General features: G+C 54.2%; 1 protein-coding gene across 1 annotated transcript; it reads left to right on the plus strand.

Annotated features, from left to right (window-relative positions):
* Window positions 1–1,072: 1,072 nt before the first annotated feature.
* Window positions 1,073–13,329, plus strand: LOC308071068 (uncharacterized protein; the record flags this gene model as incomplete). The annotated part of the gene is made up of 5 exons (XM_080405960.1): window positions 1,073–1,109; window positions 2,235–2,862; window positions 4,215–4,463; window positions 4,844–13,005; window positions 13,107–13,329. 4 exons carry the CDS (start codon window positions 1,073–1,075, stop codon window positions 4,875–4,877), a joined length of 948 nt encoding a protein of 315 aa, XP_080262086.1. The 3' UTR covers window positions 4,878–13,005; window positions 13,107–13,329.
* Between the last annotated feature and the right edge of the window lie 2,863 nt (window positions 13,330–16,192).

Raw genomic sequence — 16,192 nt, forward strand, 5'->3', positions numbered from 1 at the left:
ATTCTCTTAAATGCAGGTCACTGTAGAGCACTGTTCCATCCCTTCCTATACAGAAAATGCTTGTTTTAAGAATGTTGTTGCTGGCTTGTCAGGTGGCAGTGGGAAGCCATAGTAGCACAGCATCACATATTTTGGTTGAAGAGTCTTGACTTGAGCAAAGTTGATAAGCTCTGGCTCGTCGTGGCTGTATAAACTCCTTTGCTGGGACACTGGCTTAAGAAGACACAAGGGTCAGAAACCCTGCCTGTGCCACTGAGAAACCATGCCTGGTCCCCTCCCAGCTTGGGTTGCTCTGGCTCCAGAGCTGAAAGGCAAGGAAAGTGGGCATAGTTTGTTCATTCAGTGGTGGCTGGTAAGGCATGGCCCCCCCCACAGGTTGGTCCCCTCAGTCTGGTGGCTCCTCTCACCTCGGGGTGCAAGGAGGATGCAAGCTCCTCTCGGACATGTCCCAGCTGAGTTGTGGGGGCTGCATCATCCAGCCTGGAGATATGGCTCACGTGGAGGCTGTGATGGTACTGGGAGGAATGTGAGCCCACTTGTCTTAAAAAAAAAAAAAAAAAAAAAAAAAAAAACCAACAACAAATCTGGAGTTGTTTGCTCTCAAACTTTAGTGCTGCTTACTCTTGATACTGTGGAACTGATGGTTGTGCTGCAAGATAATTCCTGTTTTTTCCCTTCTTGTGTTTGGTGGCATTGCCGATGCCAGCATTTACCCAAAAAGGTTGGTACAAGGGTTATTCTTGCAGTGCTTGTAGATAAATAGTGTCGAGTCATGGAATCTGTGCAGAGCTGTATTGCTCTGGGTTTGGTTCCTGGTAGCTGCTGCCTGTTGAAGTCCTCTGCTGAGTGCCTGCCTTGGCTGTAACGTTTTCTGCTAAACCGCACTTCGGAAACATCTGAAAAGTTCTGTGGTTGTGTGAGTTGAAATACTGAACTGGAAAAAGGAGATTCTATAGAGGGCTCCTTAGCCCAAGTCAGCAAAAAATCATCTGAGGAACAGCCTCAACAGCGAAGAGATCTGTGGGCACCAAAGATCCCTGAAGAAGCAGGATCCCGTGGGTGCTGTCTCCCGATGGCCTGCAGCATTCAGAGCCATATTGCTTTACAAGGTAGGCTGTGGAGGCCCCACAAACTCGTGTTTAGCTGGGGCTGGGGAGGAGATGGCAGAGAGAGCGGCCTCAGAAACCAAACAAGGTCCGCCACGGTGGACCTTGTGCCACGTAGTCTTTGCTCTTGAATGATTTTGAAGACCACGTTTTATCAGCACCTGAGCTGATGTTTAGGCTTTGTGAATGACTGTGCGTACTGATCGGCCTGCTTGATGGTTTTGGTTGTTTGGTTTTTTTCTTTTTATGTGGTTGAAATGGAGCAGGGTAAAAGTCAACCCACATGCCTACTGTAGTGATAGCTGGGGGGCTTTTAGTGGGGATTAAAAAGTGAGGAAATGCCTTGGGGGCAGCTGGAGGGTGTCAGAAAGCAGTGACACGTTGAGTGCTGCTCCCTTGGTGGAAACTTTATGCGGACACAGCCTGCACTACAGTACCGTTAGGAAATTTTGTGGACATGATTTTAGAAGGGCCTTTGCAGTCACCGTGGTTGCTGGGGCTTTGCCTTTCATATGGAGAAATACAGTTTGGGAAAGTGGATTTATTGGACACGATGGAGAAAGACAGCAGGCTGCCTGATAGTCCTTGGGAGGGCTCCTCTTGGTGCCTGTGGTTAAAGTTTGGGTTCTTGCGAGGGGAAGAAAAACGGCTTGGGACATTGACATACCTTTTGCTCGCGTTCTGACTGGCATCTCCAGGGCTGGAGCTGAAATGAGACATATGGGTGCTACTGATGGCCGTCGCCACGCTGTTCCTGTGACAAGCAGGTGCGACGGGAGGTACAGCCCGCGCAGGGGTGATTGCCGGTGGGTGAGTGAAAGTCGAGGACAGCTTCTGCAGGTGCTGAGTGGGGCTCTGCCAGGCCGCCCGCGTCAGCGCGGGTTTCACTGCAGCTCTTGGCGTCCCTGAGCGCCCTGGGCGGCAGGCAATTGGACCCGCGGTCGGTAGAACAAGGCAGCAGGTGGGTGTTGTGCCCTGAGAGCTCTGCGGCGAGCGAGGTCCCCCTGCGCCTGTTCTGGGACACGTGGGCACCGTGTGGCACCGTGGGACCAGGGATGGGACCCCCAGGACCTGCCGCGCCAGCCCCGGCCGCCTGGGGGCGGGGAGCCCTTTGGGGTGTGCTGTAAGGCGGTCAGGGGGGCGGTGGGGGGACCAAGTCCCCCGCTCTGGCTTGGCTCCCCTCCCCAGCGCCTTTGCGCAGGGCAGAATGCGGCCCCCGGCAGCGGGGGACTGCGGGCCGCCTCCCCCGCCCCTGCCCCAGCATAGTGCGTAGCCGGGGCCCCGCGGGCGGCCCTTCCGCCAGCGGCGGGGCCAGCAGGGGGCGCCGGAGCGGCGCGGGCGGGGCCACACGAACCCGCGGCGCCGCAGTGGCGCGCAGCGGCCGCCGGGCGGCGGTACCGGGGCGGCGGGGCCCGGCCGTGGGCTGTGAGGGGCCGGCAGCGAGGCCGGGGCCGCCCGCAGCGGGGGGGGCCGGGAACCACCGGGCCCGGGGCGGGCAGGCGCTTGTTTCTCTCTGCCCGAGCGTGCCGAGAGGCCGCGGGGCACGGCCGAGGCTCTTGGTCAGCCGGGCCGCTCCTCAGGGGGGAACGTGCCGCCTGACTGTCCCCGGGCCGTGCCGGCAACCCGGGGGACCCCTCAAGGCTGCTGCTTCTCTGGGGGACGAGGACGCGTCAGGAGACAGAGAAGGGGCCCGGGCGGGGGCCCGGAGCCGTGTCCGTGCCTCCGCGGGTGCTTACCGCCCTCCCCCCGCGCTCGTGTAAGGCTGGTGAGGGGCCGCGGGGCCGCCGCAGGGCTGCCGTGGGGCCGGGGCTCGCGCAGAAGAAGCGGGACGACCTGGGGAAAGGCCGCCGGTCAGCGCCCGCCAAACGAGCATGGGAGGGACTGAGCCTCCTGAACGGGCCCAGCACGGCCCTGCCCCTGGGCCACCAGCTGCGGGGCGGGGGGCGCTGAGGGGTGCGGGCTGAGGGGAGCTGGGGGGCGCGCTGAGGGGAGCAGGGGCCTGAGGGGAGCAGGCAGGGTCCGGGTGGGGGGCTGAGGGGAGCTGCGTGGGGCGCTGAGGGCAGCTGGTGGCGTCTGAGAGGAGCGGGTAGGGTTTGCGGGGGGGGGCTGGGGGTGTGGTGGGGGCAGAGAGGAGCGGGGGGAGCCCTGCAGCCAGGGAGGAGAGGGAGGCAAAGCCTCCACTCTGGCGCCGGGCCCAGCAAGGCCAGGAGGAGCTGCCCGAGAGTGTCTCCGTGGCTGCTGCGGGGTCAGGGTTGTGGCTGCCCGTCACGTCTCTGTTGTGCCTGGCTGTTGCTTGGGTAGAAAATCTTTTTGCTTGCAGCTTCTGGTTGTGTTATGTGTCCTGCTGCAGGGCATTTTGGGGCTGTGCTGGCAATGCTCCTGGACAAGGAGCCCCGACTGCGGTGGGCCAGGTCAGGGATAGGGCTGTGCCCCACGGTTCTGGGACCGGTCACTGTGGGGCAGAGCCACCCGAGGACGGCTTCTCCCCACACCATCAGCAACCACCCAGCCTGCACCCAGCAAGTTCTGGCGTGGCTCTCCTCACAGCCACACTGGGGACAACCCTGTCCTGCTCCTCCTGGAGCTCCTGATTGGTCTGGGCCCCTCCTGAAACCCACGTGGCTTGGTTCAGCTTTATTTGATGTTTAGCACTGGACGTGGCTATGACATCTAGCAGGATGTGAAGCGCAGCCTGCAGCTCCCCCAGTCCCACTCCCGGGCAGGGTGAGGGTGACAGGTGAAGAGGGGGCAAGTGTTGTACCAGGCCATGTTCTGGATGGGAACAGCCCATCCTTGGCCCCAGTATTGTGCAGTGTCATAAGTGCCCCTTGCTGAGCAGGGGGGGTTCAGCAATGTGCACATTCTCACCTGCTCTTGGGGGAGGAACATGTTTTTTCTGGCTGAGCCCTGAGCTCTCTGTTGTCATTTCTCCCTCTCCTCCCTGTTGCCCATGTGTGGTGCTGGGCAGCCTCTGCCAAAAGCAAGGGACAGCAGGGAGGGGAAGGGCTGTCCTTGCCCAGGACAGGGGCAGCCATCTCATGTGAGTTATGTGGGGTTGTGCTGTGCTTCTCAGGAGCCTGGCTCAACAGTTTTGCTGCTCTTTCACAGGTACAGAGGAGATGCTGGCACTGCCTTGCCTGCCCCAGGAGATCTGGGGCGCCCCCAGTTCACTTCTGCCCTAGGGAATATAACTGGGGGAGGCCCTCTGTGCAGAGAGGCATCTGGTGTGGATTTAAGCCCCAGTGGAAGAGGCTGGGCTCCCTGCTTCTCAGAGCTCCTTGCTGGGGACAGCCCTGCATGTGCCTGCCTCGCAGTACAGATCCAGCTGATGGACACCTGGGCTTGTTACAGCTCCAGGTAATTTGAGCTCCAGCCAATTTGAGCTCCAGCCATGAGATATTCCTGCTAATAGTCACTCCTTCCTGTTACAGTTGCAGGTAAGCTCGGCTCTCTCTAATAGAGGGGATGGAGAGCAGATGCTCTCCTGTTCAGCCGTGCTGGGAGTGTAGCCCTGGCTGACGGACATCACAGCTTGCCACAGCTCCAGCAACTTGATGCTCTGGATTAGAGATGTTCCTGCTTCTTTCAGCTCCTGCTGACAGACTCTCCACCATGCTGCTGCTCAGGGTATGTGAAACTCCAGCTAATTTCAGTTCTTGCTGCTTGTTCCAGTCTCAGGTAATTTCAGTTCTAGCTGCTGGGTGTTCCAGCTTGTTAACAGTTTGAGGTAATTTCAGGTCCAGCTTCTTGAAGCTGCAGCTCTGGCTATGAGATCCTCCTGCTGATGGAAGTTCCAGTTTGTTTCAGCTTTGGCTGATGAATGCTCCAAGGGGGTAAGTGATGTTTCTTGTCACCAGCTCTGGCTTAATAAATGCTCCTTCTGTTAAAGCTCCAGGTCATTGCAGCAACTTGGGCTTTTGGCAAGGTTGCAAATCAATCAACCAATCACTGTTATAACTTGTATATAAATATGAACTGTCATAATTACACATTGTCTAAATATGTACTCTTGGGTTAATAACTGTTTCGGTGGTTGTACACACCTTGAATAAGGAGTTGGATACACAGTGAGTGTGAAAAGCACCTTTGACTCCAGAGCTTAGACGTTTAATTCGGTCTGATGCATGCTAGCATCCCAAGCTTCGGGGACCAACATGACTGGACACCCACCTCTGGCAGGGGTACACATACCCCCTCCCCCCCCTATCTCCCACCTGCCTGCAGTCCCCCCAGCGTCATCCCAGACTCTGTTTGGGGGGCTGAAAACAGCCAACTGAGCCTGTTTCCAACTCTCAAAACCACAGCACTTAGGTTTGGTAGTTATGTTTGGTTTTTTCCGGAGCCCAGAAACACAGGACTTAGCCTGCATTTTCAAGAACCGAAAATGCATGACTTCCGTCTTTTCCTAAGCCTCAGAAAAGCGGCAGCCACCCTCTGCTTTTGAGCCCCAAAAATAAAGGACTTAGACATTTGGGTTTTTTCTGAGCTGTGAAAATGTGGGACTTAACACACATTTTCAAGTGCTGAAAATACAGTACTTGATCTTTTTTTCTGAGCTTCCGAAACAGAGAGCTCTGCCTTTAGTTCTAAGGCCCAAACCCAGTTGCTAGGGCTTGTGTTCAAGGACCCAAAATGCAGCACTTCTTAATCTCTGTTTTCAAAAGATGAAAACTCAAGACTTGATTTCTGGTTTTAGTGCCTGAAATACTAAAGGACTTGATATCTGTTTCCAACTGCTGAAAATCCAGGACTTGACCCCTTCTGGAGCTCCAAAGCCAACCCACTCAGTATGTTTCCAAGCCCCCAAAACAGAACACTCACTCTTCGTTTTAGGGGGGTTGAAACCCAGCACTGAAATTCTGTTTCCTGACTGCATGTGTGATGTGATTGTGGGGGGCAGGGGAGGAGTGGAGCCCACAGCAATGTGGGGGAGTGCTTGGGAACTGGGGTGGAGGCACCCTCCCTGCTGGGTGTGTGTGTCTAGTCCTGTGTCTGTGGGGCAGCACCAACAGATGTAGAGAATCGCTTTATTTCACTAGCACCGGTGGCCCCACACCCCAGACATCACCTGCCAGAGCACAGCAGCTGCAGCCCCCCACAGGGAGCCTTGCCCAGGCACCCTGGTAGCACAGCCTGGCCAGGCAAGGAAGGCTGCAACCCCCTTCCAGGGAAGCCCTCCCCAAACCTCCTCCAGGAGGAAACACACCCCAGTGGTGAGCAGCCTGGGGTGGGATGGGGCTGCCCCTGCTCCCCCACCCAGCCCTGGATCTCCCTGGATGCCCTGAGAGCCCCATAGGCTATCCACAAGGCTGTGTGTCTCCTGCCCATGTAGGAGGGGGTCTCTGTGCCCTGTGGGTGGCTGTGCCCCCAGGAAAGGGCTGGTGGGACCCTTCCCTTTGGGCGGGGGGCTGTGTCTCCTGAGCTGCCAAATGGGCATCTGCCCTAGTGCAGGGGGGTGCTGGGGCCCTGGGCTGCCTGCTTCCCTCAGGAGGGTCCAGGCTCCTGTGCCTTCAACAGCCATAGCCTACCAATGCATGGCATCCACTGTCTCCGTGGAAACTCTGGTGGGGAAAAAGCAAACCTCAAGAAGTCATTAAGTAATTACCTAGAGGAAGGTGTGTCTTGGGTAGAGCTGAGCAAGCTCAGCTGCTTGGGGGTGTCCACTCATTCGTGCTTAATCTCACCTGGGGAGCAGCTGGGTCCTGCTGAAATGACACATCCTAGCCCTCAAGCCTGCAGAGCTACAAGCAGACTGCCTTTCCCACCCAGTCTCGAGCCCCATGCACACTGGCCGCACCAGCGAAGCCAGCGCCAGAGGCTCTAGGGCTGCTGAGGTACAGTCCCTTCCTGACACTGTTGTGAGACCGGTGAGAGGCGTTGTCATCCACGCTCCCCCCGGGGAATGGAGCATCAGCAGGGCACAAACCTTGGAGAAAGTGCAGAAGGAGGTGTCCCCCTGAGCTAGACATAGGCTGCCGGGGCAGGAACCCACCACCGCGGCAGGTGTCCTGCCCCTCGCCCACGCCTGGGCAAGACTGGCACTCGCACCTTGTAAGGCCAAGAATTACCAGCACAAATTCTCTCCATCTCAGCCTCGGGGGTGAGGGAGCTTGATGACAGCACATCTGGGGACACAGGGATAGTCCTCAGCCCCCAAAGTCCTGAAAACTGGGATCCCCTAGAGACCTGCACTGCAGAAACAGCAACAGAAACCAAAGCAATCATCAAACTAACACTAACAAAACAAGAAATACAACCAACCAGACAAACCCAAACCAAAATAAACAAAGGCTAGAGGAAAAAACAAATCTCCCCAGGCAGGCATAGACCAAATAAACAAGGCAGCTTTTGGCCCCATGGAAATGCTCCTTTCCCAGCTGCACCAGTTAGCCCGGACTGCCAGGCAGCACACAGCTGCCTCCGGTTTGAGGGCAGCACGGCAGGGCCACCTGCAGCAGGCACCAGGAGAGAGGGGAAGGCAGAGCACCTGGCAGTGAGGAGACATGGGTGGTGAGGCCCCAGCAGGCAACCATCATGAACAGGCCAACATCTTCCTCCCAGAGGGTCAAAGCTTATCCATGAAGAAAAATGGAAGTAAAAACAACTGGAGCAATCTGCCCAACCAGGCGGCGAAGAGGCGGAAGTGCTGCCTCAGCACCACGAGCAAACATGACCTTGTCCTGGGCAGTGAAGCCCAGCCCAGGTGCCCATCCTGTTCGCTCCATCTGCAGGGACACCCATCACTCGTGTGTGCCTCAAGGAGCAGCCTCCCCTGGGGCTGAGCAGGCAAAAAGGCATCTGCCTTCCCTGGGTGGCACTGCTAGACTGCAGAAGGATGGGAACCACTCCAAGAGTGACAGCCTCCATGCTCTGCCACAAAGACACCACCTCTGAGGTGGCATGGGTGATCTGCAGAGACACTCAATAGACCAAAGGCCTATTCCCACCAGCCTGCACCTCCCCTTCTGCAATGGCCCCGCAGACTGGGAGCTGCAAACTGCCTCGGCTTCCCCACCACCAGCACTGCGCAGCACCCCGGGGGCTTTGTGGGCATTCACACCGTGCCTCAGGCTCCCTTGGGATGAAGGGTAAGTCAGAAAGGCGAAGGAGCTGCGCAAAGGTATATGCCAGAAACACACCGAGCAGCTTCAGCGTGGCCTCAGGTCAGCAGAGCTGGGCCTAGGTCTGTCCTTGCCCGAGTTCTTTAAGTGTTCCATTAAAACCTTTAGGATGAAGCGTTTCCTCCCCAGGGATCCTCCACGGTTCCATCACATCACTCCAAGGGAGCAGAAGTTACCCGTCAGCCTGTGGGCTCTAGTACCTGCATTGCTCTCGACACAGCCAAGTGCCGAAGGGGCTGTCGGGGACCAGGCTCTGGCACTGGATCTGCCTGCGCTCAGGCTTTCCCTCCCCAGAGGGGCAGGACCAGCATCTTTGCCAGCTCCTCCTCAGCCACCAGACCGCCAGTCCCCACCTGCCTGCAGGGGCTGGGGCAGGACTCGTACCTGTCCCGGGGCAGCTGCGTCTGCAGCAGGCTGTTGACAATGGCCACAGGGTGAGTGAGGATGCGCACAGACACCATCTTGATGAGAAACTGTTAGAGAGCATTGTGTGGCGTCATCAGCACCTGGATGTACAGAATACTGAGGATTTCTGGCACCTGGTTGAACAAGACAAGAAGAGCTCTTCTGTTCATCCTTACCCCATCCTCCTACAGTGTACAGACGTGACCATGCAGATGATGAGCAATGTCAGTTCCCCTGACAATTTCTCAAGATGCAGCCCTAAATGGCACCCCAGCAGCTTGCAGTGAATCCTTTGTGCACACAGAGAACACACACACTGACTCAGCTGCATTGGTCTGATCCCCTGCACAAGGTATTCGCCAGCTCTTCTGTACAAACCCAGCTCTCTGAGGACTTTTTTCTTCCCTCCAGCATCCTCCTTTCCCCCATGCCCACCCCCTCCCCCACAGGAAAAGACCTTCCCCCGGGTCTTTGAAGCTCGAAACTGCAGCTGGGATCAGGACAGCCAAACAATGGGATCACCATCCCATGGAAGCATTCGGCTCCTTCTGATGGGGCTGGCCCCCAGACAAGTGACATGGGCACCAGTCGGTCTCTCTCTTCACTGTGGGTGATGGCCGTGCAGCCCAGGGGACACAGGATCGCTGGGAACAGCCAGGCTGAGGGAAGACAAGAAGAACCAAAAGCTGGTATACAGTATCATAACATGCACCAAACACGGGGAAGATCATGGAGCTGGGGACTGACAAAGCAACAGCAAATAAAAAACTTGTTAGAAAAATGTGTAAAAAACCCTCAGCGGTGCCAGGGGTGAGGAGGATGAAACCCCCAGTGTCAACATCATATTCTTCCTTGGGAAGGACTCGGGGGTGCCAACAACTCGCTGCAGCCCCCCCACCTTCCTCTTGCAGACAGTGGTGCTGTCGCCCTTAGGGCCCAGGGCAAGGAGGGCTGAGCACCCAGCCAGGAAATGGGGAGCAACTGGGAAGTCTGGGTGTCTCAGCTGTAACTGTCTGAGTCACGGGAACAAGCTGGGTTTAGCCTGGGAGCGTTGGCGCCACCAGACTGAGAAGAAGTCCAGAAGGTGGCTGCCTGCATTCGGGTCGGACAAAGCCCTCGGCTGGCAACACCACGTGTGGCTCTGTAGCCCACAGCAACTGCCCGCGGTGCGCTGCAATAGCTGGTGTGGGAAGCTCAGAGCCAAAGGGGAAAAAGTGTCTATTCGACCTCTGTCGGTAACTGCCCCCCTTGCATTTCTCCCGAAGGTCACCAGCCACTTGCTGGCTGCCTGAACACAGGTGGCTCTGACGGGCAGCATCCCATCCAGCACAGCAGAAGTGAAGTCTGCGTGGCCTGTGCTAGGGGGATGTATTTTACGTCTCCACAGTCTAGAGAGAGATCAGAAACAGGAGAGATCGTATCGCAATTCTGGCTCTTCATAAAAGGGAGGAAACTCAGGGGCGTGATTAGTGGGGCAGCTAGTTAGTCCTTGAGGGCACAGCTGCTTTAATGACCAGCTGTGCTCGCGGGGCTTTTGATATTCTGTGTAGCTAAGAGACCTGGATGTGCATCCCTGGCTCAGCTCCAGACCCCAGCTGGGAGCAGGGCCACGGTAGCAAGGACCTGCCACATCCCCATGCCACGGGCCCTGTTAGGGTAATGAGGGCTGTGCCTTGGCATGGGCTGACACATCAGCCTCCTCGCCCCTCACCACGGGGCAAAACAAAGTTGCAATCTACCCTCTCGCTGGCAGCTGCCGCTGTGGAGAAGCTTGGGCTGATGGATGTGCTGCTTAGGGATACTAGGAGCTCATCAACAAGAAGCTGCTGTTGATGTGAAAAACTTGGATATGAAATTGGACACAATGACCTGAAACCAGGGTGCTTTTATTGTCTTGCCAAGGTGGCGTGTCGCACCCAGTCATGGGAAATCTCTGTTTCTCTGACCATCCTCTGCAAGAGGAGGTCCCTAACATCTCTGACCCTGCTACTGCCAAGCTTGAAGCTTTCCCCGCCAACCATTACTGCAGGCCACCACCTCACTCATCTGCAATGCTGCATGACAGCCCAAAGCAGAGGAACACCTCTAAATCATTCATTCAATTCTCCCCCTCTCTTGGGGGTCTCAGTAGATGAGCTCCCACTGTGGGAAATTCACTAAACAAGGGCCTGTAGGAAACCACTGGGAAAAGAAGAAAACAATGCTAGCAGAAAGCTAGGGCAACCTCAGAGGCTGAGGAAAGCTCCCTGAGCACCAGAAAGGCTGTGCGCCATGTCTGACACCCGTTTCTCACAGCCCCGTGGTGCGGCACAGCAGGGACAGGCACTGGCAGCGTTTCAGTGCAGAGGCAAATGCTGGGGATCAGGGACATCTGGGGTACATGGCAGCTCTGGGGATCTGTGACACTGACTCATGGCCATTCTGGGACTGCCCGCTGTCCAAAGGAGCTTTTCTGCAAGCCACATAACAAACAGGTCTCAGGTACAGTAAGAAGCCAGAACTGCTGGAGGACGTAGGATTCAGGTTGGAAGAGGCAGTGGGAGGTTGCTAGTCCAGCCTCCTGCTCAGACCAGTCAGCCATGGGATCAGACCAGGTGGCTCAGGAACTTATGCAGTCGGGTTTAAAAAAACCTTGAAGGATGAGGATGCCGCAGCCTCCCCAGGCAACCCATCCCGGTGACTGACTGTCCGCCTGATAAAGCACTTTCCCTTGCATACAGTGGGATGCAGGAGCTTGTTGTTGTGCAATTCATGAGCAGCCCAGGGGCACCCTGCAGTGGGGGTCAGTACGGATGCCTGCTGCAGAACTCAGTTATCAGTCTCCTGGCTTTTATGAGCTGCCCCTTTACCCCCTCACTGCCAATTACCTCTGTAAATAATGCAGCAGATCAGCTGTGAGCGTCCCTGGGGTACCCATGGCCACGCTGGCCAGCTGCCAAGCAGCTGAAGAAAGGGAGGATCAAGCGCCACAAGCTGGGCTGCCTTTCCCGTGCAGCCTTTTCCCCACAGCCTCACCGAGTGCCTCTGGCTCCACCATGAGGTTGGGAACGTGCTGGGACCCGTGTGTGAGCATGGAAATATCATCTGCGCAGCAAAAGCTGTAAGCCAGCACTCGCCGAGACAGCCGAACCTGCTTGCTCTTTTCTCCCTGCCTCCTCGCTTGCTCCTACCCAGCACGAGCAACAGAAGCATTTGTGTGTCCCCGCAGCGAACTGCATCAGGGAGCTGACTTGTCTTACGAAGGACTCGGCTCGTCCCCCGTGCTGATCTCGCTCTGTGCAGACTCCGTTTCCCCAGGAGCGTCACCACATGGCTGCACTGATGCTGGTGCTGGGGCACGACAAGGAGCAACAGGCTGGGGAGGGGTGTCTGGCTAGCTGAAGGAACTCCAACGCTGCACATTTAGTATTAATGGACCCAGGCTAACTGAGTTTGTGGTAGATGTGCTTTGATCTCCTTGAGACTTCTTGCCATTCAGGTATTTATGAAAACTTGCTATCTCAGCTTCACAGCCCTGGGAAATATTTGGAGCCAAAGCAAGAATGGTCTCAGGTCCTTCCACATCACACATTTCATTGCCTTGCAGAGCAGAGGGGACAAAAAGCAACCGCAATGCTGATCTCATTTAGCACACAGATCAAGGTCTCGCTGGGGCCAAAGTTACCCTTGCCTGAAGGTCAAGTTCAAGTTCTTGCCATTTGCTCTGCTTTCTACCTGCCCCTGTTGCACTTCTGTGGGACCAGCAAAGGGTGTTTGAATCAAGTGATTGTGTATCCAAGTGAGAAACTGGTGGGTGCTCTGCCATGGCTGTACAGTGCCCACAGGACAGCGGTGGGGGGAAAACACCTGAGAATGTGCTTTCCAGGAGTGTCTTTCATTGCTTCTTTCAGTTCACCCAGATCAAATCCATGCAGAGGAGTTGGAGTGGACAGGAGCACAGAAATGGGAGAAAGCTGGATTGTTAAACTGAGCAACTAAGCATTCCTGACAGACTGAGCTCATGCCCTGCCTGGGGTTTGCTTCCCCACCCCTGGGCATCTCTCTCTGGTTTTCTGTGTCAATGGTTTGAATGCTAGCAAGAGAAAGTGAGATTTGATTATGCGTATGGATCACTCTCTCTTTTCCCCCCAGGTATGGCTTTCACTAAGTCCCTGCTTTTCCTCCTGATTGTTGGTTAACATTGCTTTACAGCAAAGCTCCGGTGCAAAGTACTGCAGTCCTTTCTCAGGGTACAGGACAGAGAGGTGGGTGAGAGGAGGAGGAAGGAAGCCCCTTCTTCCCTGCAGGCCAGTGAGTAATTGCGAGTGAATGAGAAGTAGCTGTTAGCAACTCTGCCTCCTACTTGTCACAGATTCATCTGAGAGACCTGTCAGGTAAATATCTGCCATTTTCATGAGCATCAAAATTCTGTTCAGTATCCTCCTTCTACCCCATTAACCCATTAACCCCTGTATGTGTCTTCCCCCCCTTCCAGCATGCTGAAGAGCTGAAAAGTGCGTCGGCTTCTCAAGGCTTTGACAATATGGTGCCTGTAACTGAGAGCTACTTGACTGACATGTTCCAGGTCTTAATTTTAGTACATGTAGTACAGCAGGACCAAGCTGCTGGCTGGCAGGTGACCCAGTCATGCGGAGCACTGCATACGCTGCAGCTGGGGAGTCCCTCTTCTAAGCATCCCCCCCTCCCCAGCCAAACTGGTGAGTACATGGACAAAAGAGAGGTCCCATTTCCACAGCTTTGCTGCTGGAGGACATGGGCCCGTTGCCTTGCCAGAACTTTTCTTGCTCCCTTCCTTCTGCCTACACATGCTGGGTTACGTCTCAGGCGTGTTGTGTGAATATCTGAGCCATGCAGGGAAGGGGGTGCTGCAGGAGCTGGGGAAACACAGCCCAGGGCAGGAGGGAGAGAGGGACTGTGGGTTTGCTCAGGCTGCAGCCCCCAGAGGGACAGACAGACTCAGTATCCCCTCCAGCATCTGCCTGCCCAAACCGTTGGCCACTGCCGAACCACAAGAGCTAGCTTGCGCCTTCCTCGCATCCCAAGGGAATCTTGCAAGCAAGCGCTGCGCCTGAGAAGCTGCCCCTCTTCTTGTTACAGGCTTGGCCTCAGGTGAGGTAGCAGACCAGGAACACCGGCCCTTTGTGCCACAAGTAATAGTTTCTGAGTGCTCTTACCTGCTTTCCCCCAAACTGTGTGAATTCACCCTTTCTTGGTTGGGTTTTCCAGTTATTAAAACAAGTTTTCTTGTCACTTCATCTTTGTGATGTTTTGTTGATTTAAGGTCAGCTTGTTAGATAGCAACAACCTCCCCCACTCCAAGTTCCTGGCAATGCCCATCAGGAACACTGAGTTGCTCAATTGAACAACCCAGAAAATATGCTTTCTCCCAGGTTTGTGCTCCTGTCCACTCCTGTCCTCTGCAATGTCTGCAGAGAGAGACCTCAAATGATGCAAGCGTGGAGATTAAATTGTGTGCCTTTACACAAAGAAACGGGCTCTGCATCCAGACCATGGGTTGGACAAAGGAGGAAAAGCTGTGCTGCTGCCTGCATCTCCTCTGTGACTAAGCAGAGCATTTAGATATCCGAAGCTGTCAAACAGTAATAAAAGTTTCACTGCATGTGCTAGAAATCTTTCAGTGCAGATTAATGCATATTAAGTCAGCCTACTTGTCATCTTTCTTCTTATGAAGAATTAGCATGAGTGTTAAAGCTTGTTAATGTGATATGAAAATTAATCTGTGAATATATATGTATGCTACAGCTCAATTTTGGTATGTTGCTACACTGAATAATGTAGGAGGGGGCAGTGACTGTCAGTTATCCTTATGCTACTATTAAACACAATCACTGCAGTTGGCCTACACACGTAGGAGACCTCTGGAGGGAAAGGCAGAGAATGTTTATAATAATGAAATCTTGGCATCACAATTGTTATTCCGAAGTACGTATTTCTTACTGATACCTTTTGTTGAGGTAATTACTCTGGATAGTATTCTTGATCTCAGGAAGTAACTTACATGTATGGGCTTCCTTGCGAGCGCGTGTCAGCATGTTCCTAAAGGAGTATGTTGGCTTCTCTTAGGCATGCAGTGTAGGGCGAGCAGGAGTGGTGTTTATGCAGTAATGCTATAGCACGACTCCCTGCCGAGCTGTGCTCATGGCAGGCCAGACACAGGCACTGAAACTCGCGGCTTTCGCTTTCAAGTACCTTTGGATCTGACTCCAAATTAATGCTGGATTCTCTTGTCTTTACATCTGTACCCAGCAGTAACAGCAGCATTTAATCAGCCAGAAGCCCAGCCAGGAGAGCCCTTTCGGAAAGAGACGCGGGCTCAGTGCCCAGCACTCCAACAGACCCGGCAGCCCCCTGAGGCTGTCTGGACCTACAGCTGCTCACTATTACTTTAAAACATCCAGCCTGTGACAACTGATGCAGGCTGCCCAAAAGTGGGATACAGTCAAAAAATAGGGTCATGCTTGTTTCTGTAGCTGATCCTGGCGCTACCCGTATCAGCTCACAGCTTTTCACCACAAATCTTTCTATTGATAAGCACCCGTATGATTTTGGTCTAGGAAGGCGACTCACCCTACTTCCCTTTTTGTATAGGAAGTGTTTGAACTTGATGGTGTTGAAACTTTTTTCTTATAACCTTGACATTCAGCGTTGGATCCATGTGGCCCCAGACCACATTCACTAGCCACTGCTATAGCAAATGCCTTTTCCTTCCCCAGCCCCTGTACCCAGCTGTGCTTGCTTTCAGATAACCTTGCTTGCTTGCTTGCTTTCACCCTCCCCTGCAGATCAGTGACCTATGGGGAGATCAGCTGGGATGAAGCCATCCCCCATTACCGTCCATTGATCTCTTTTAGTTCTTTGAAATTTTGTATGCCAGCTACACGTAGAGTCTTTGTTTAGGCTAAATAAGACTCAAGAAGGTTTATTTCAGTTTTCACAGCACCAGCCTTCTACAGTGATCTTTTCCCTCTATGTCAGGACCAAACTGAGAGAGTTTTCTTTCAGCCTGAAACAGAAAATGGTCTGATGCAAACCTTAAAAAAGAGAAGTGAATACCATTTTCCTGTATTTAGAACAGGATGAGGATTTAAAAAAAATCCTCATATAAACAAAATAGCTCCTGGCCCTCAGGGGGATAATTTTGTACCACCCCTGCTGATGCATGTGATAATACAAATATTCTCTTACAAAAGCACATTATAAGAACCACTATGCCATCATGCTTCAATCAGAAAGGCCCAAGGGTGGGTAAAGTGGTTTGGGAAATGATACACTTCGCTGTGTTGATTGAGGTTGTTTTGGTAATTCATTTTTGCCTTGGTTTCCACAAAAACAAAAAAGCTATTCCTATAGCCAGGCACAAATTTAAAGTCAGGGGAACTGGGGACATCCAGACTTATATGCCTGTAGCCAGCCCTCCATGCTCATTAGTCTTTGTGGTTGCATGTGTGTGTGAAATGCTGTCTAAAGGTACTGCTTGTACTTGTAAAAAGGCCAGCTGCTTTTTTAGTAGCTATTTTAGCCATTTTAAGCACTTCTGTT

This window comes from Falco punctatus, assembly GCF_963210335.1.
Source record: "Falco punctatus genome assembly, chromosome: 1".
NCBI classification, from domain to species: Eukaryota; Metazoa; Chordata; class Aves; order Falconiformes; family Falconidae; genus Falco; species Falco punctatus.